This window comes from Papaver somniferum, chromosome 1, assembly GCF_003573695.1.
Source record: "Papaver somniferum cultivar HN1 chromosome 1, ASM357369v1, whole genome shotgun sequence".
Taxonomy (NCBI): Eukaryota; Viridiplantae; Streptophyta; class Magnoliopsida; order Ranunculales; family Papaveraceae; genus Papaver; species Papaver somniferum.
The window spans coordinates 39,469,245-39,489,228 of NC_039358.1; the positions used below are offsets into that span (position 1 = coordinate 39,469,245).

Here is a 19,984-nt window from a genome sequence, read left to right on the forward strand (position 1 = left end):
TTAAGTCGTGTGTAGCCGGTGATGAGATGGCCCGCCATTATTTAGTCGACCAGGTGCTGTGGTGTAGTCGGTTATCACGTCAGTCTTACACACTGAAGGTCCCCAGTTCGAGCCTGGGCAGCACCATATTTTTATTTTTATTTCTATTATTTTATTTTTTTACCGTCCCTTTTGTTTTTTAAACAAGAACACTAATGTCATCCTGAAATTAAAGTTCATTTCTTGTAGCATGTTGATGGATTTAAGTGAAAGATTCCAAAACATAATTTTTGCAAAATGCATTGTAATTAGAGTCTAGAGACGGGGTTTTGCTTGGATTAGGTCTATTAGTATAGGTTCCATATATCTTTCTCAGACATATTCATTGTTTGGTTGAAAAAAGGACCATCAAAATCTATTGAATTGCATATCACCTTCTTTTTCTTTTCTTTCAAGTACCCAAATTCTTTCTTTTTTGCCTTTCACTTATCTTGTGATTATTGCTTCTAATGGTTTCTAAGTTAATTTGATCATTTAACTTATAATTCTCTATTGGTCTTATCTTGTGATTATTACTTCTAATTCTATGATGGTGAGCCTAAGAAAGTGAATGCCTAACAACAGTAAAAGAAAAAAAAAAGTGATGTTATTATTAGATAGCAACATTGTTGTTAGTTCACTTCTATAAATTTTCTTTCACAACTTTTCTTTTTTTCTTTTGTGTGTGTGTGAGGAGTTGAAGCCTGAAGGACTTGATGATTTTACCATATTCAATTCATTATAAATTGAATTGTACGATAACTTACTCACGCAGCTGCATAGTGCTAGAGTCCGACCTGATGATCTCGTCAGAATATTTTCAACTATAAGTTCTTCAGGAAGACACGGAAGAGACTGATTATAATCACCAAAAAAAAAATTCCAGAGATTTTTTTTTTTTGTTGTTTCCGTCAATTTTTTTGACCAAAAATCTTTCCTTTTTCGCTTCTTCATCAAAGGTTTTTTTCTTCCTCACAATAACTCTTTTATTCTCGACCCTTTTTCGCTTTTCTACAGCTATTGCTCCATCCTTGTAGTTTTCATCAATTTTTTTAACTAGAAATCTCTCCTTTTTTTGCTCATCTTCATCAAAGTTTTTTTATTAGATAGTTGAAGCCTGTTCAACATAGTGAGAGTAACAAAGACTACATTTTATTCATAATAAGACGTATTCAAATTTGAAATAAATAAACATCTTCCATTCCCGACAAGGTTTGGTTAACATAAGAAAACATCTTCCAAATCGTACCTTCTCTGTCATTATTGACTCAAACTAGTAGTAGTAACATCTAACTATCTAAGCCTTTGCTTAGTAAAGTGGTGGAGATTTCTTCTTTGGTGGTGGTGGTGGGAACTTCTTCTTCATCTTTGGTGATGGAGGTGGAGACTTCTTGAATATCGGTGGAAATTTCTTCACCGGTGGTTTTGGAAACGTTGGTGGTTTCTTAAATGGTGGAAGTTTTCTTACTAATGGTGGAAGTTTTCTTATTATTGGTACCAGTGGAATTCTATCAGGGATAGATTCCGTTGATTGCACATGTTCTGGCATGTACGGCGGTGGTGGTTTTACTGGCTTCCCCGGCTTCTTTGGTGGTGGTGGTGTTGCCTTCTTGGGTGGTTTAGGCACATAAATTGGCTTCTTGGGTGGTGTTGGAGGCATATAAACTGGCTTCTTTGGTGGTGTTGGGGGAGATCTAGGCTTAATTTTTCCTGGTCCTAGAGACTTGTAAGCAGCATTTGTCAGAGGTGGAAAGCTCATAGCAATGATCACAACTAGTAGAGCACTAGCAGTAAACAATGAAAAAGCCATAGAGGCTTTCTTCCCACTTTTCTTTCCCATACTCATTTCTAAGCTTTTTGTTGTGATTTTTAAGCAAACTCTGCAACACCTTTATATAGAGACTAGATATTTACCTTACCATCAACTCAGTAAGTATCCTGAAGAAGATAAGTTTGGTCTGTGATGATTTGACTCAGATCAGTCTCTGGATTTTTATCTTTTTACTGGCTGCTTTCTTTCTAGCAAGCCATGACTGCTAGCTAACTGTTTTCATTCGTACAACGCAATAAAAGCGCCATTGTGCCCACCAGTAAGGCCCCACGCATCAGTCCGGACACATTCATGTTCATGGACACTGCAAATTTGCAACCTCATAGTTCAGAGTAGTGATAAATGCTCCCAAACTTTAATCCCCTATACTGCGGATTAGGTGACGTTGTTCTTCAACATTTTGTTGATTTCGCTTCATGAATTCGTATCAGCGGTTCTGACAGGACTGTCGTTCATAGACAATTGCAAAACTTGACACAATTATCTCTTGGGAGTTTGCCAAATTCTCGAAATGGTATTGCAGAGACTGCAAATATTATGGGCCAGTCAAAAGTTAACCTCCTTGTACAAAAAGCATAGTGAAGTGGAGATTTACCTGTAGATTTCAGCTAAGGAGGTTGATTGATCCAACGCTGCCAAGTTGGTACCTCCATGGATTGATGATCAGTCAATCTTATAAAAGATATCAAGAGATGGAATGAAACCACAAAAAAGTTGTGCATCTAGACAAGAAAACTTCGTTTTTTTAGTCTTGACCCTTGACTTGGTTTGGTCATCGGTCTTTTGAGTTGTCAGTCGTCACCATTTATTAGGGGCTCCTACCCTAATCCAACTGCCAGAGGTAATTAGTCTTTGTATTTTGTAGTAATAACTTGCACTCATAAGACCATTATTATTTACATGAGTACTAGTAGGAATAACATCCACACATAAATGACTCTGGAATCTGGATGTTATCCACTGCTTAAGCACTCGTTCCTTCCCATTGAAAAATCAAACGATCCAAAAATTGCAGCCCAGTTATGCTTCACCAGAAAAATGTCGCTTTAATATCTAAAGTTTTGCTCAAACAAATATCGTCAAGGTGCTGTGGTGTAGTCGGTTATCACGTCAGTCTTACACACTGAAGGTCCCCAGTTCGAGCCTGGGCAGCACCATTTTTTTTTTGGTTTCAATTCCATGTTTTTGGATCATTCATCCAGTGATACAGATATACCAGAAGAAGATGCAAAGCAGGCAAAAGGCAGTGAAGTTATTTATTTGGTAAATGTATACAAATTCTCAGCCAGCCAAAACAGACAAGATATAAAATGACTTCTACCAACTAACGTACAAAAAGAGGTCCATACAACAATGTTTCAGTACTTCTGCAGTCTCACATAGTCTGAACAAGCTTGTCTTTTTCTTTTTCAGAGCCATGCCATAATGGTATAATGCAAGTCAAAACAAGTCCTTCACTGATACAAAAGGCATATCATCAGCTTTTAGTGTCAAGGAACAAGACAAGAAGTCCCGCCACAATCAATCAGGCATCATTCTCTAGCTTCTAAATATCTCCATTTCAGTTACTCAAGTATAAATACTTGTAACATTTTAGGTTTCTTGTACACATTGCATCAGCGTCATGCATCCTAAGGATAAAGTATATGAGCTTACTTCCTCATTTCATGTTTTCCAAACTCGAATGGTGCTGTCAACGGACGCTGTTATCATACAGTTGTCCTTTGGGTGATAACTCACACTTGTTACCTGCAACGGAAGAAAAACAACAAATTAACCTTATTTCCTTTTATTTCTATTAAGAACAGAGATTTAAGAATGCTTTATGCAGAAACAATGAGAACATAGAACTTACTACAGATGAATGTGCTCGAGAACTTGAAGTTACAGATGCATCTACCAGATCCCAAAAGTATATCAAGCCATCTTCTGAACCCCCAACTACATGGGCATCAGTGTTGGTGAGACAACAATCCATCTTGAACGACTGCCGTTCGAAAAACAACAAAGTTAAAAGTTAGATATCTTTCAAATGGACAAGGAAAGAGTACAAGATAACAAATCATGATCCAAAACTGCAAACATGATATTTTGTTACTTTCTAACAATGGTTATATCAATCTAACCATGGCCTCTGGTTAAGACGAAAAACTGTGCTCATTGGTGTCATTTTATTCACAGTAAAATGCATTGCACGAGGTCGCGGAGTTGCATTGCAGGAAAATGCTAAGATTGGTGTTCATGCTAACTAGTTACTAGCAACGCTAAGTGTCAGTAACAATATAGTTGATGCTCCAAAATTTGATATACAAACAACTACAAATGCAGTAAGTCATTTTGGCTTGATTCAAATCTTAAAGGCTTCATCTATTAGCCTGTTAGGAATAGTGTGCTTTCATATAAAAATATATTGGTTGATTAACAAAAATAGTCCCATTAACATCTGGGAAGATTCATGGGTGCCAAATCTGATTGGTCTTAAACCAGTTTAGCCAGACTCTATTTCTCACTAATTTTAACTGCCTTAGGCCCTTAGCTGAACCACTTTACGTGCAGTCATGAAAAAAATCATTTCCCAGCTCCCAGAAAAATTTAATTGCTAAGCTAATGCATATGGTCACATACAAATTTAATAGTTAATTAAGTGCACACGATTTTGCGAAAAAGTTTCGACTCGTCATAATTCATGTAAATGCATCTTTAGCTATAAAGTGGTTGGATTGGAATGCTCAAATTTTTTATATCGTAGTTCAGTCTGACTAAACAAAGACCGATAAACAAAGTGTTATGGAAATTCAGGATAAAGAATGATACTTGGATTATTATTTTGCTTAATCACTCAGAAACCAGACAAGCAGTTTTATGTTATGAGAGTTGGGGATGGGTGTCAGAGTCAATCAAATTGCAAGAAAAATAATAATTAGGAAACGATGATAACTTATAGCAGCTTAGACTATATTAAAGAGTAACACTGTCAGTCTAGGAGAAGGCATTATCACACAGGTTTTAACAATCACATAAATGAAGCGTTAAGATGCTAACCTTGCATGTATGACCCTTATATTCTTGCAGCAATTCTCCAGATGTCCTGCGGATTATAAACAAAAAGCAAGTGTGACGAAGAGTTAAAGTGTTAACCGGACAGAAAAGAATACAAGAAAGAATATGATATTGGTATTACCTGTCCAAAAGACGCAGAGTAGAATCTAAGCAGCTGGCTAATACGCAGTTACCATCATTTGACAGTGAAATGCAGTTGACAGGTTGCCCCAAGTTATCAGAAATTTCTCTAAACAGCAAACAGTACCCAATTAGTTTTAACACTAAATGGTATAATGTCGATAAACAGTATAATTCTACCAACGAGATACTACATAATACTTACCTACCGACGCGAATGTCAAATGTACGAACACTACCATCAACACTTCCAGCAATAATTTCAGTTTTCGTCAAACAGATAGACATGACACTATCTGTGAACGTATCAATGACCTGCAAGCAAACAAGGGTTATACACAAGCCAATGTGAACAAGTAGGCAATTTATTAGTTCAACTAATTGATATATTTTGACAGTCGAAACTTGAAACACGAGTTTAACCTGAATTGGCTCAGTGCTATGAGATCTGCAGTCCCAGGCACGCACTGATTGATCATATCCTGCAGATACTACCACAGTAGAATACTCATTAAACTTAACAGCATTCACCTGCAAAAATCAGAATGAAAAAGTAAGAGGGGTAAATTGATGAGGTTATCTCTGACAGCACTTCCAGTATCTCCACATTGCGCCCTCTATTCATTCCTGGGGATTATTCGCCTTTACAAACTTGTAGCCTTGTAGTTTTATATAGTACTATCTGGATTATCTTCAGAATTTTACCCTATGATTGGCATAAACTACAATGCTTTTTTAGAACCGTTCTGGGGAAATCAAACATAGTGCACTTGCCAATTGTTTCGACTTTTGAGCTATACATTTTCAAAAGAAGCTGCAATAACACATTAAACATACATACCTCACTGTCATGACCACGAAATTTCCGAATGACACGACCTGTCGATACATCCCAATAGTATACTTGCCTATCACCACCACATGAACTTAGCTTCGAATTGTCCCTGCACAAACCATTAACACATTATTTGAATTAGCAATTAGGGTTAGGTTAGGTTAAAATCCCAACATCGAAGTTAAGCAATTGGAAATAGTGAGAGAATTAAATTAGAACTTACGAAGTGACATGAACGTCTCTGACTTCTCTACCATGAGCTTTATAAGTTTTGATAGGAATTCCTCGATGTGGATTCCAAAGTCTAATTGTTCGATCTTTACCACAACTTAGACAATAATTTCCATCACTGTTAAACCTAGCAGCTAGTACTGCACCTTCGTGCCCTTTCAGCACTGCCGTTTCCTTCAGCGGAAGATCTTTCGTGCTCATCTCTCCCTACTAAGATCACACCCAAGAACTCTGGATTTGTTTAGGCGGGAATTTTCTCCTGCTGGTTTAGAAGAAAGAAGAAATACGGTTTCTATGTATGGACTATGCTGCCCTAGGTTTTAAGAGGGACTCTGTGTTGGATGACAGTTGTCGTGCGGCCGACGAAAGTTTAGAATAAGTTTTTGGCATGCGTGAGTGTTAATTTGACTTCGTGTGTCTCATGCCCATTGCAGGGGTAGATAATCCACTGGGCTAGGTGGCGGGATCCTAAACGACACAAAGAGCGAGGAATTACATGGGTCGGACGTGATGGCCCAACAGCTGTCGGATGCGACATAACCCTTATCTTCTGACAGATCAAGCAAGCAATCAGAGAACACTCGGTCAAACGAAGAAAGAAGGGCGACATCGTGCTAACCAGGCGATACAGACTCGGCCTCGGATGAAGAACTATCGGTCAAACCGGGAAGTCGGGCGGTCAGTGAATGTCCGATAGAGAACATCTAAAATGATGTAATGTGACCAACATTGTAATTCTGTTGTATGTCGACTTTGGCCTATAAATATAAGGGCTAGTCGAGAGAGAAAGAGAGGTCGGAAAGGAGAGAAGTCAAGTCATCCTACTTGAATTGAGAGAACATCACCACTAGAGAGAGAGTATATCTTGTAACCAAAGAAGAAGAATAATAATACACATCCTTTCACCCCGTGGACGTAGGTAATCATACCAAACCACGTAAATCCTTGTGTCTATACTTGTTAATGTTTCTTCATGTTGTGTGGAATCACCTTGTACTCCATTGGATGTAGTGTGTAGTTTCTTGCCACTACATTCTGGCGCCGACTAAGGGGAACGTCTAAGTTCTCCGGATACCTTGACTGCATGTACCGGCAGAGACGATCCAAAAGCTCCTAAAAAACACTTTGCGTGTTAGGTGATGCTAGGGGATGAACTCTGCTCGGAAAAAGTCTGTTTATAATCGTTTGGTTTAAGTTCTGCTGGCATAATAAAGTTTTTGTTGAGAAAATTGAGTTGTTAGCAAACATTTTCGGCTGGGTTGAATCTGAACAGTCGACTAGTCTTGTCTCTAGCCGAGTCTATTTTAGGTCTCAATTCTCGTTTTCGTAGCATCTTTCATACTTCTCTTCATATTTTGATCTTAGTTATTGTCTTGTGAGTCCGACAGCGGAAAAATCATAAACTCCCAAGTAACATCTTTGGTGTATGGTGGAAGTTGTTTGAGGTTCCATGTTGGCTTGGGAAAGTGCCGAATCAACAGCACGACGAATCATAGATCGCTGGTGAAAGAATCCAAGGAATCAAGGGAAGTCATCCCTTTGCAGTTCCAAGGAAGTGCATAAGTCTTAGTTTATCTTTCTCCATGGCATGCTGATCTCATAAAAGTACGAATTTAGATCTTTTTTACTCGCAAATAACTAGGTGCTAATGATTTGGAGACTAGGGAATGTAGGAAAAATTGTAGTTAATGCAGAGTCGTGGTACTGAGAGCGACGTCGTGCCCTTGAAAGCGACGTAGCATGATACCCGTCAAAAAGTAACACTTAGTGTCGGAACGTGGCAAACTGGCAAGGTAAGCTTGGCAGGCCAAGGGGGAATCGTACTTTTAAAACTCAGTCTTCGTATCAGTCACCTTTTTCTCCCAAAAATCGTACGTGCAATAGAAACTTTTCATAACAGGTCAAAGTAAGGTGTTATCTGTTTTGCTGATGTAGGTAGGGACGACTCTCGGACGGACAGTGTACCACGTCCGATGGATAGCACTTCAGGGATAGGGAGAACTTTAAGGAACCACACGATTTCTGGTAGTAGCATGCAAGGGGGAGTAACTGGGACGAGGAGAGGGAGTGACGGGAATCCACCACCAGAGGAATCACGAGCCGCTGCAAGAGGTATGCCAACTGTGGACGAGGAGATTGATCTAGGACGAGATGATGACCCATTGCCTCTGGAACGAATCTCCTCGCCCGCAAGGAGGGATGATCAAATAGATGGACTTACCAAGTCAGACACAGAAGATGATAAGGAAGCATTGATCCTGCATGCTCAAAGACGAAACGTCAGACGACAAGCTGAGTATCAAGAATCCCTAGGACGAGAGCAATAACGGTTAATGCGAGTGCAGCTGGGACGAGAAATGGTTATCGGGGTCGATTCCACGACATCGATTCAGATACCTCCCAATATACCACCTCCACCACCTGCGACGATGGCACCACCCCATGCTCATCTAGGCCATCCAAATGGTCACTCCAACCATGAGAGCATAGATCCAACACTGCTAGCGATTCTAGAAAACCAAAGAAGGCAAGAAGCGGCTTTAAGAGATCTTCAACAAAGGAATCTGTCTCTAGAGTTCGAGAACTATCAATTACGGAACTTAAGGCCGAGGTCGAGAGGATCCTCAAGCCGAGGAACATCGGGTCACCAAGGCCGAATCGGGCAAGCACCACCTGCAGGGGGACCACCCCCGACACCACCTGTCAGGGGATATGGTCCACCCCGAGGATTCATCAACAGATGACGAAAGGCGAGAGAGGAACAACCAGCAGAGAACACAAGGTCCGATAATGCAACTGAAGATAAGTTGAGAGAGTTGGAGGAGAAGATAAGGAAGCCGTCAGTAACCGGCGAAGAAGATAAGCTCGCCGAGGTTATAAGTGAGGCCGAGATGACCACGTTCACCAAATAGTTAGAACTGCGGGCCTTCCCACCTAAGTGCACGCTCCCCACCTTCTCATCCAGGTTCGACGGCTCGGGAGACGCGGTTGAGCACTTGAAGATGTACTCAATGTCCCTAATCCAATGGAAAAACAATGAGGTAGTAATGTGCAAGTTCTTCCCGGCAAGCTTAGAAGGCGAGGCGAGGAAATGGTTTTATAACCTCGCACCAGGGACAATTGACAACTATGAGACTCTAGTCGAAGCCTTCCTTGAAACGTACATGCACAACAGCAGACCTCGGCCCAGGGTCAACAGGTTATTCACCTTGGCCAGACGGTTTAGAGAACCTCTCAGATCCTTGACCGATAGATAGAGAAATTTGTGTATAGAAATTGGGAAAGTACCAGTCGACCAGCAGATATTCGGGTTCGAAAATGCACTTGGGAGATCGGATCCCATCTGGGTATCCATGTTCACTGAGAAACCCAAAACGTTGAAAGAAATGAGGAAAATGCAAGAGCATTTCATCGCTCTAGAAGAAATCCAGGAAGAGTCAAGAGATAGAGGAGTACAAGAAGCTAGTCCAGCGCCCGAGTCAACGTCGGACGGTACTCAAAGACGGCCCGAGAAGAGACCGAGTCCGCCCGTGCGAGGAAATGAGAAGAAGGAATGGATAGATAAAGGGAAGATGCCAAGGAACGAGGCGAGAACGTACACCCCTTTGAATGCTCCACTAGAAGAAATATTCAAAGAAGTCGAAAAAATAAGTGACATCATATACCCAGCTTCTAGAGGGATACAGTTCGAAGAGACCAAGGATCACCCGGAATATTTCTATTATCATCAGTATCGAGGCCACTCTACAAACAACTGTCGAGAGGTGAAATACATCGTGCAACACCTTATCAGAGATGGTTGTCTGAGACAGTTCGTCCGACATCCACCCCAGACGACTGCAGCGCCCAATGCACCAGTTCATCAGGTTCGAATCTACAGATCCACACAGTTTTTCAACATGATTTCGCATTCCGCCACTCAAACGTACAATCTGAACCCTGGAATAATTTCTAGAATCCACAAGAGAGATTATAATGGGAAGGAAGTTTTTAGTGTAGCAAAAGCTTTGCCTATGGAACCATGGATGATGCGACCTATCTTTTTCTCGGACCAGGATGTCCCGATGAACGACCAAGCTCACGTTGATCCTTTGGTTATTACCCTGCTAAAGGATACTAGTGGATAGTGCGAGCTCAGTCGAAGTACTCTTCTACACACGTTCAAAAGGATGGAGTTGTCAGATGATATACTCGTCCCGTCAACATATCGCATATACGGTTTTAATGGGACGGTAACCACCCCGAAGGGCGAAGTAACTCTAAGGGTATCGGATGGAGGTGTATACCTCGATACTTTAACCACATTATGTGTAGTTGATGTCTCCTCGCCCTATGAAGCTATTATCAGAAGACCATGGATCACGGGAATCAAAGGGCTGGCATCGGCCTATCATCAAAGATTACGGTTCCCAACGTACAAGGGGATAGAAGAAGTCGTAGGAGATCCACAAGCATCCCGACAGTGCATGCAGGCCGATGCCCAGATAAATGAGAAGCGACGAGCACGACAAAGGGGAGAGAAGAAAAAGGCTAAAGAAGCCAAAGTCGCGGAAGAACTGGAAAAGGTTATTTCGCAAGCGTTCATGGCTTACGAAGCACAAGGAAGCGAGCCTTCATAGCAATTAAAGGAGACGACGCCGGTGAAGGAATCAAGACCAAACTTCTCGGCCGTGGAACCTACTCGAGAGATTAATTTGGGAACTATAGAAGAACCAAGGGTGGTAAGGATCGGGTCCCTACTACCGGACGAACAACTAAATCAACTCGTGACGGTACTCAAAGAAAATATGGATGCATTCACATGGAACATGCACGATATGGAGGGTATAGACCCATAGGTATGTTGTCACCATCTAAGAATCGACCCCGGATTCAAGCCAGTACGATAAAAGATGAGACGAATCGCGCCAGAATTATACACGGCCGTTGAGAAGGAGTTAAAGAAGTTACAAGAATCGGGGATAATCAGGAAATCGCACTACCCACAGTGGATATCCAACATGGTTGTGGTACCAAAGAAAAACGGAGGAGTTAGGATCTGCATCGACTTCAGCGACCTGAACAAATCCTGTCCGAAAGACAGCTTCCCTCTCCCAAGCATCAATTAACTGGTAGAATCTATAGTGGGGTACGAGGCGCTAACACTGATGGATGGATGCGCGGGGTATAATCAGATCCCGTTGGCTCTATAGGATCAAGAGCACACCTCCTTTTTCACACCAAGGGGCCTATACTGCTACACGAAGATGCTGTTCGGCCTGAAAAATGCGGGCGCCACATATCAGAGATTGATGGGCGACATGTTTGAGGAGAAGATTCACAACACCATCGAGGTCTATGTAGACGATATGTTAGTAAAAAGTCGCCTAGCCAAGAATCATATTCGGGACCTGCAAGAAGTTTTCCGTACGATGAGAGCATATAAAATGAAGGTTAACCCAGCTAAGTGCGACTTTTGGGTCACATCAGGCAAATTTTTGGGATATATTATCACTCCAAAAGGAATAGAAATTCTTCTTGCCAATTTCCTGAATTGTGCTTGAACTTCGTATGAATCATTTGTGCCTAAGTGTACACAAGTAATGATTCTTCCCAACTGATCACACTGATCATTACCATTGTCTTATGCCTTAATTTTCCGACTTTAGTTGCACCATGCAACATAACAGGGCTTATACAAGACTTGACTTCAATTCTTCAATCATATGCGCCTACGCCAAATCATGCCATGCCTTAAGGTATGCACGCTATGATTCCATACCACTCTGCTATGAGCCACAATCCATAACCTTTGTTGCACTTTGCAAACTTCAGGACTTTCACTAGATTTGGCCTCCAAATCATGTTGAAAACTTTACCTCCTTGGACTTGCATCATTTGTATACCAAAGAACCTGCACCTTGTTGTTCTTTGTTTGCATTATCGCAACATCATGATTGAAATGCATGACTCTGATATAGTCATGACTTAGGATACCCATGACATCAGACCGTCTCTTTAGAGACCAGGCATCCTCTTCACGCGCCTTTGAAACCAGCAATTTAAGCATCACTTGCTCTTTCAAACTGCTATGCTTTAATGTGGCGGAAAAACAACATCATATTCTTCCTAACAATGAGTTACTCTTAACTCATATATTTGATGGACTTACGTATTCATTCTTGCTGTGTTACTCCATATATACATTCGCTTCCAAATGCCTTCGCACTTCCACATAACTCTCAACAGCAAACTCGACTATGCCACCAACTCATATATTTGCTTATTTCACTTTCAGCGTCTTCTATTACATATTTTGGCTTAATATGCTATGTAGCATCTTCCACGCGAACTAGCTTTACTTTGAACGAAGAGGCAAGATATTTCACTTCAAATACCCTCATTCACTAATACCTTACATAGAGAGACTTCATTTCCAACACCAAGGTCCACTCGACCTAAACTGAAAGTATACTCAAACTTGAGAAAATACTCGCGCCAAATGATTGCAACTTGTAAGACCTAACAAGCCTTGCAATACTGACTTCAACTTCGCTTCTAAGCAACAAAGGAAGCGAGACAACACCTACTGTCCCCAATGTAGCAATTCACTTTGCCACATACACTCTTCTACTTATCAACGTTCTTATGCAACTCCCATAACGAAGCATAATATAATTGACACTTAGATGAATACTCCTTCAAACTGATGCTATCACGTTGCTTTAGTTGTCATGAAGATTTCTTCAATAATGGCCACATTCCATCTTTATGCATCACCACTACTTTGTCCTTCTTTTTCCATGCATCTATGATTCGTCTAACTTGCATCTCCAACCGCATCATGCATCTTGGACATGCCCAAATATCATTTGGCGCATGCTACTGTTGCATACATGTTATGCCAATTAGCACCCAAATCTTGACACAAACTTGTGCACCTTTGCACCACCGGAACGGACTTAACTTGGTGATTCTGAGCATCACCATAGAGCTCAGCAAAGTCATATCACTCAATGATTTCCGCGGATAAACACTTTGGACAGTTGCAAACAAGGCCATCATCCTTGCAAATTAGGCTTTATTGCCTACGTTCCATGAAGCAAGAATGCCACATTCTTCTTCAAACTTGGAACTCATTTTTACTGCCCATGCACATCTAGCAACTCTTGTCTTTCCCCTTCTCCAAAATCAACTTTAGTAGCAACAATTGTTGATTTGCAGTCGACAAGAACATCCACTTGTGGTTATATGATCAAAATGCAGGTCTTTGGACACCCTTGTCCAAGCATATTGATCCCACTCATAAACCAGGTGCAAACACACTCCTTGTGCACATCTAGCATCAATGAAGAACTCTTTGCAAACGCAAGACCGTGGTGTATCGGTTTTCCCCTAACTTGCGCTTCTTTCTCCATCCTTATCATAAGCTTTATGCTAGATAATAATTAGCCATCCAATTATTCTTTTATGGCATCACATTGCCACAAAAATGCTGGTTCGCAACCAGACTTTGCATTACCACCAAGGTACATGCATTTGAGAGAGAGAATATAATCTTCCATAAACTGGCTATAATGAAAACACCTTCAATCTATCGCGTAGATATGTTCTTAATCTACTTTGCCATTGCAAAGGCCATCAACTTCTTTGAGTTCTGGAATTTTCGCAAAATTCCATTACAACCTATAATGTACTCGCTACTGATAACACCACAAAGAAATGCATTCCCAATGCGTAGTCTTTGCAAACTTGTGAGAAACATGGACTTTAATACCTGACTTGCACCATAAAAGTCAGCATACTCCTTAGTTTTGTCATGCCATCACTTAAAAACCCATTTTTCAATGATTCTTGCACGTTCGTCCACTTTGGGATGGAATTCAGGCACCTTTGCCATGAACTTTACTAGCCTGTTGCTACTTCAAGCTTCAAAATTCATTCCAATTGATCTTTCCACACGAGACCAATTTTTTATAGTCTCCATACTAGTGAAACCCAAACAATTCTTCACTGAATTTGACAAACAAATGACATTAACTTGAGTAAAAGAGAGAAAAATCGGCAACTGTGTCCCCTAACACAGCTCTGATATCGGCTGTCACGCGCCCATTTAATCGCCTAAAATTTTCATGGGACATGACCGGCAATGATTGTGGTTAAGTGAATCATCTTCACCCACAATCACTCAGTCTTGCACACTTGCATCAAAGTATGCATCTGCCTTCACTCATAAGATTTTGCACAACAGAAGTCTTTTCTTCTTTCTCTCTAACTCTTCATGCCCCCATAAGCATAAGAGGTTTTTGCCATATACTTAATCAATTCCCACACAACATCAACAACATAATGAACACAAAGGATACTGCAACAAACCCATTTTATTGCACTAAAGGAAGATTACAAAACTCTTCCAACTCATGGACCAAAACAGACCATTCACCCTCTTGGTGAATGCCTAAAACACTCTCTACATTAGTGGTTCTTCTCTCAATTGAACAACACTAACATTATTAATCTCTAAGATATTTATACAAGCTAAAGATCATTCCAAACTTCTGTGCAACCGCTTGCACAAGCCTTGGACAACCAAGTGTCCAAGTAGTTTCCATAACCGCATAAAGTGTGCATAACTAACTAGCCTCTTCTGATTTGTGCCACCTCATGCCACACTTGTCCCAAACGGTTTTGGACACTCTCATATGGTTATAAACTCACTTTATAACCATTCACCTTTGTCTCACACCTTTGGCATGCTTGCAAAGCCCGTAACCAACTTGTAACCGTCACTTGAGCCGTATTGCACCACTGTTGTGCTTTACTGAATTCTACCTCGCACCAATGCTCAGTCCTCTTGGCCCTGCATGCTTATCACTCTAAGCTAATGCACGGACAATCCTCAAGCTTCAATCATCGAGGCCAGGTCCTTGAGTTCACTCTAGTTACTCATGCGTCATATATGCTTCACTTCGCCAATTAGCTTGACAACAGCAATGCAACTCTTGCATTACCAACTTTGTTTGCATTGTTCAAGCTTTGGCCAGCCTTGAACTTATGCCATAGACCAACTCTTGATCTATACTTCACTCTTGCATCATCCTTGAGCTTGGGCCAACTCAATTCCATGGATATGCATCGATGGCAACATCGCATGTTGCATCTGTCAACTTTGGCCATGTCTTGCCGAACTTTCAATGAAGCTTCATGGTGTCGGCCGATAAGCTTCATTAGTTAGCCAAATGTCTTTACAGTGTAGCACTACCTTTGCGCTTCACTGGTTCTATAGGGTTATGCCATTCTTAGCACTTGACGGTCCATACAGAATACCACTATTATGGCTTACGTTTCGCTATTATGGCTTCGCATTGCACCATTACGGCGGAGTACTGACTTGGCCTGCAACTCTGTGATGCATAATCATTATGCTCACTTGCATGACCAGTAACAGTAGGGGAGGCGAGAGTGTAGCACAATACCTCGGAAATTAAGGCTTTTGAGGTATGGGAAATGTAGCTTTAGATGTGTAAATAAGTTTCTTTGTGGTTGCTTAAGGTTTCGTGCAAGTTGGTTTCTTATTTCTAGGGAGCACCTTTTATATTCTACTTAATTTGAGGTAGTTAGAAATCTGAATTATTTTATCTTCTTATTGATATTGTATTTGTTATTGACCTTTTAACATCTGGAAATGGCTTTCAATTAGTCCATATGCCAATTTCTATCTTCGTTGATGACACTCCATTCTGTGATGCCAACTCTTGCATAATAAAAATCTCTGATTCTGTATCTAATAATTTCTGATTTTGAGGTAACGTTACATTTTTCTAAGAATGTGCATCATGTTGTGAGATCCCATGCCCTTGAGTGTGATGCTATCTCTGTCCAACAGAAACAGCCTTTATGAAATTGCTTGATTATAATTATGTGGGATTGATAACTGGAAGTTCTTTTGGACAAAACTTCTTAGATTATGCAATTTAACAGTCACAAAATCACAATTGCATTTGTAAGAAGTCAACATGTAATATATAACAATGTATTTCTGTTGTGCAATTCTGCAGGTTGAGGCAAAGAAACAAACATTTTCTTCCTTCGATGACTTGCTTGCAAATTCCGAGCAGCCTGTTTTAGTTGACTTTTATGCTACCTGGTATGCTTTTTGTTCCTCTGAAATCCACGAGATTTACTGACTTGTGCCATTACAGAACTTCCTCTAGTGAATTTTGTGTGTCGCTTTAAATAAAACGTGTTATACTTAAGTATACCTCTGTTGAGTGATTGTCACCAAATACAAACCCCAAAATCAGTGACATGACACAAGGTGTTTAATTGAAAACCCGATGCTGGAAAGTACTATGACCAGGGGCACATTGGCAATATGAATGAGAATGAGCAAGTTGCAACAATATGTGTTTACTTCCTGGCATTCTCCTTACTACACCTGGTTTTGGTCTAATCTAGCATCTTTTTTGCAAAAATTGGTGAAAATCTGACTGACACACAGAAGTATCCAAAAATTGCTGATCAGTACAAAATCGAGGCACTACCTACGTTCATCATATTCAAGGATGGGAAACCTTGCGATCGCTTCGTAAGTAAATCTTCAAAGTTTCCGTCCCCATAAAAAATTGAGGGTGTCTTCACACTGTACTCGTTTAAGGCTTCTACGAACGTGTGGCTTTCTGCTAATCATTTTGGATTGCTTGTTATGAATTCTCAGGAAGGAGCATTGGCAGCTGACAAGCTCGTTGAACAAATTGAAACTGCATTGAAGAATGCTGATGCATAGTAAATAATTCCTGCAGAGGCGGTGATGGTCCTCTCTAGTTTGTATCAAGTTGCAGTTTAGTTTTACAAAGCTCATTTCCATTGTTTTCTCTTCATCATTCGTTGCAAGGACTACCTTGACACACTTTTGTTCTTTTTCTTCTGTATTTCGGTTTCAGAATCCTTTGTGGTAAAATATTGCTTTATTTTTCCCTTGCTTCTGGATCGTCTTACAGCTATGTACACAAAATTCCTCTTGAATAAAAGTGCGTGTATGACCAACTTGTGACCTAAACACTACTTCCTCGGGACCATATCACCACACAAGCTGATCTTATGGGCTGATAAATGCAGTGTATATCCTTGGCTCAAATTCAAAGAACATGGATAAATTTCAGTTTACACAGATTTCAGCAATATGCAATATCCATTTAACTCATCAACTTTCAGGGCACTAATAGCGCGTTTTCTAGAAGTAATTTCTCGACTTCTACAAGTCAAAAAACAAGAAGTCAGTTTGGGTGTAGAATTTCAGAATGACTTCCAGAAACAGAAAATGACTTTTTGTGAAGCAAAAAATCTGGACTTCTGGAGAAGCACATCTAACTTCTACTTGGTAACCAGGTATTCCACTATGAGGAACACAATCTTCATCAAGTAGTAGTATTGCACAACAGATATCATTAACAAAAGAAAAGGTCTCACATCCATTACTATGCTAGAGAAGTCACAATCAAGTATCAACAAACAGTTCCATTTCAAGTCCTGACGATTTTAGCACTAGCAGCAGCACTACCACTACTACTGCGATGAGTATACTACGACTACTTCTACTAATACTATACTGCCTGTCCAACAGAACCATTAATCAAAATAACTACAAACTCCCCACACTCGCATTACAATACCAGACCTACTAATACTATACTACCTGCCCAACAGAACCATTAATCAAAATAAACTAGAAACTCCACACACTCACATTACAATACCAGCTATAACCTGGTTAGTTAATTAGCTTTCAGATCCATGTACTCGGGTATACCAGCTATAACCTGGTTAGGTTTCTTCGAAAACGTCTTCCACGATCTACTTGCAAACTCATCAAGAGTCAAATCTGCAAAGGGGGTTAATCCGCAAATGGTGGGAGAGCCGGTTTTGTTATGTTGGTTGATGAACCGAGCGGTTTCCTTAAAAATACCAAACCTCTCTTTAAAAGCTTTTCCGTCTTCCAAATCAAAATGGGTGTCTTCATTAAACGCAAGCCACTTCAAAAACAGGGCATGGAGCTTAGCCTCAGAATTGACAATATAGTCGGTTACCTTTAGATCTGTTTAATGATCATTCACGAGAGATAATTATAAGAGTAAGATGAGGAAAAGTTGAAAAGGAGAAACCCAAAGCTTAACACATCTTCATATGCAGCTTTTACCTTCACGTAGCTCATTACGTTCTAGTTCATGGAGCTTAGCCTCAGAATTGGCAATGTCATCGGTTATCTTTAGATCTGTTTATCGATCATGAGAGATAATTAGAGGAGTACAAGATGAGGAGAAGTTGCAAAGGAGAAAAACACAGCTTAACACATCTTCATAGGTAGTACTAGCTTTTAGTTACCTTCATGTGGCTTTGCATGTCCTAGTGCATTTTTCAGACTAGAAGCAGTAACAGGAGCTTCTGGGGGGCACTTAAACATGAAAGGTTCTCGGCTGCACAGAAACATAACATGCATATAATAATCAGCAAGAGCAGCTGACAACAAGGAACCCATTCATCGCATGTAGAAACCCAAAGGAAGCACAAAAACCTGAATAGTCCAGGGAAAGCTCCCAATGTCGGTCTGGATGTTGCAGCAGGCCGTGCTGTTGCAGCAATTGCAGGCGGCTGCACGGGAAAGAAAATTAGTTTAGTTTCCACATTACTATAGGTCCTAGAGAACGAAAACACAATATATATATATATAACTCACGATGACCTAACAGCAACAAAATGATTGTGTTTGTATTTCACATAAAAAAAAACATCACCAACAAACAAAAAATTGATAATCCTCCAATCACTGCCATGCCTTCATCACAGATACACGGCCCGCAATAACCAATAGGCAAATACACTAATACAAATGAATTTTGAGGAGAAAGAACCAATATGAAATAACTACAACAATTAACAGCTTTCCCCAAGCAAGGATCCTAAATCAAACCATAAACTCAACCATAAATTCCAACATTTAAAAATAAGGATGCATGTAAGATGAGGTACGGGCATAACAGATGAAATTCTATGTTGTGAAAGGCGAGCTACGGCGACTAGCTAATAAAACCGCCCCAAGGCTCCAAAATGTGAACAATTACAGTATTTTCCTGGGCGTCTAGGCGCTTGAGGCGAGGCAAAGGGTTTGACGCCTCGCCTAGCGTCTCACACAACATCGCGTGCAACTACCATTCTATCACTGAATTAGAAGAAGAAAAATCTAAGAAATCCCTACACCTTACGTCTAACAGAGAATCCCACTGATTATACTCGTCGGTGATTATTATCATAATCGAAATCTATTTTCCAACAAAAGATATAGAAGAAATCAATAAACTTACAAATCTGGATTTGTTAGCTCTTGCAAAAGCTAGAACATCTCTAAGAAGTTTCGCTCGCGCTGCCTCCATTAACAAAGAAGAATTTCACAAGAAGAAGTAAGAGAATGTTTTTTTTGATCGAAGAAAAGTCGCGCAGACTCCATTACAACTATGCCGTGTCTATTTTGCCGAAGTCGGTGTCACCACAGTAGTGAGCAGTGCATGGACTGGATTTATCTATACAGATCTTTAAATTTGACATCCAACGGAATGTGTTGTTAAAACGGTTTTGTGTCTAGTTGTCTTGATTTTAGATACCTGTTTGTCCTTTGTGAATAGAGTGTCTGTTTCCTACCTAGAAAGTCGTAGGTTCGACCCCTATCCGGCGCGTCCGAGAGCTTTTTTTGGAGATATTTTCGTGCACCTGGTACATCTTGTTTTGTGCATCAAATTTTAGCTTAAATGTAATTTTTCTTTTTTGAATGATTTGTCAACATCGATTGCAAACTTTTCTATACTCGGATACTAGTCCCTTTAGCCAGGCAGGATACACATACTCCTACGCATTATGAG

At 40.4% G+C, this 19,984-nt stretch overlaps 3 protein-coding genes and 2 non-coding genes across 5 annotated transcripts; 2 read left to right on the forward strand and 3 right to left on the reverse strand.

The window, feature by feature from the left end:
- The first annotated feature begins 52 nt into the window (after positions 1-52).
- On the forward strand, positions 53-126 carry TRNAV-UAC. The gene has a single exon. It is a non-coding gene; the product is annotated as a tRNA-Val (tRNA).
- Positions 127-1,327: 1,201 nt separating this feature from the next.
- LOC113289920 (extensin-1-like) lies at positions 1,328-1,864 on the reverse strand. Its single transcript, XM_026539378.1, has one exon. It carries the CDS (start codon positions 1,862-1,864, stop codon positions 1,328-1,330), a length of 537 nt encoding a protein of 178 aa, XP_026395163.1.
- Positions 1,865-2,932: 1,068 nt separating this feature from the next.
- On the forward strand, positions 2,933-3,006 carry TRNAV-UAC. Its single transcript has one exon. It is a non-coding gene; the product is annotated as a tRNA-Val (tRNA).
- Positions 3,007-3,072: 66 nt separating this feature from the next.
- Positions 3,073-6,370, reverse strand: LOC113327941 (WD repeat domain-containing protein 83). Its single transcript, XM_026575052.1, has 8 exons — positions 6,088-6,370; positions 5,871-5,973; positions 5,453-5,560; positions 5,235-5,344; positions 5,031-5,138; positions 4,892-4,937; positions 3,705-3,836; positions 3,073-3,598 (listed from the first exon to the last, which is right to left on the reverse strand). The coding sequence occupies exons 1-8, from the start codon at positions 6,294-6,296 to the stop codon at positions 3,515-3,517; spliced, it is 900 nt and encodes a 299-aa protein (XP_026430837.1). The 5' UTR covers positions 6,297-6,370; the 3' UTR covers positions 3,073-3,514.
- An 11,174-nt stretch (positions 6,371-17,544) lies between these two features.
- On the reverse strand, positions 17,545-19,570 carry LOC113327950. The gene is made up of 5 exons (XM_026575058.1): positions 19,433-19,570; positions 18,646-18,722; positions 18,456-18,547; positions 18,271-18,345; positions 17,545-18,168 (listed from the first exon to the last, which is right to left on the reverse strand). Exons 1-5 carry the CDS (start codon positions 19,499-19,501, stop codon positions 17,849-17,851), a joined length of 633 nt encoding a protein of 210 aa, XP_026430843.1. The 5' UTR covers positions 19,502-19,570; the 3' UTR covers positions 17,545-17,848.
- Positions 19,571-19,984: the final 414 nt, after the last annotated feature.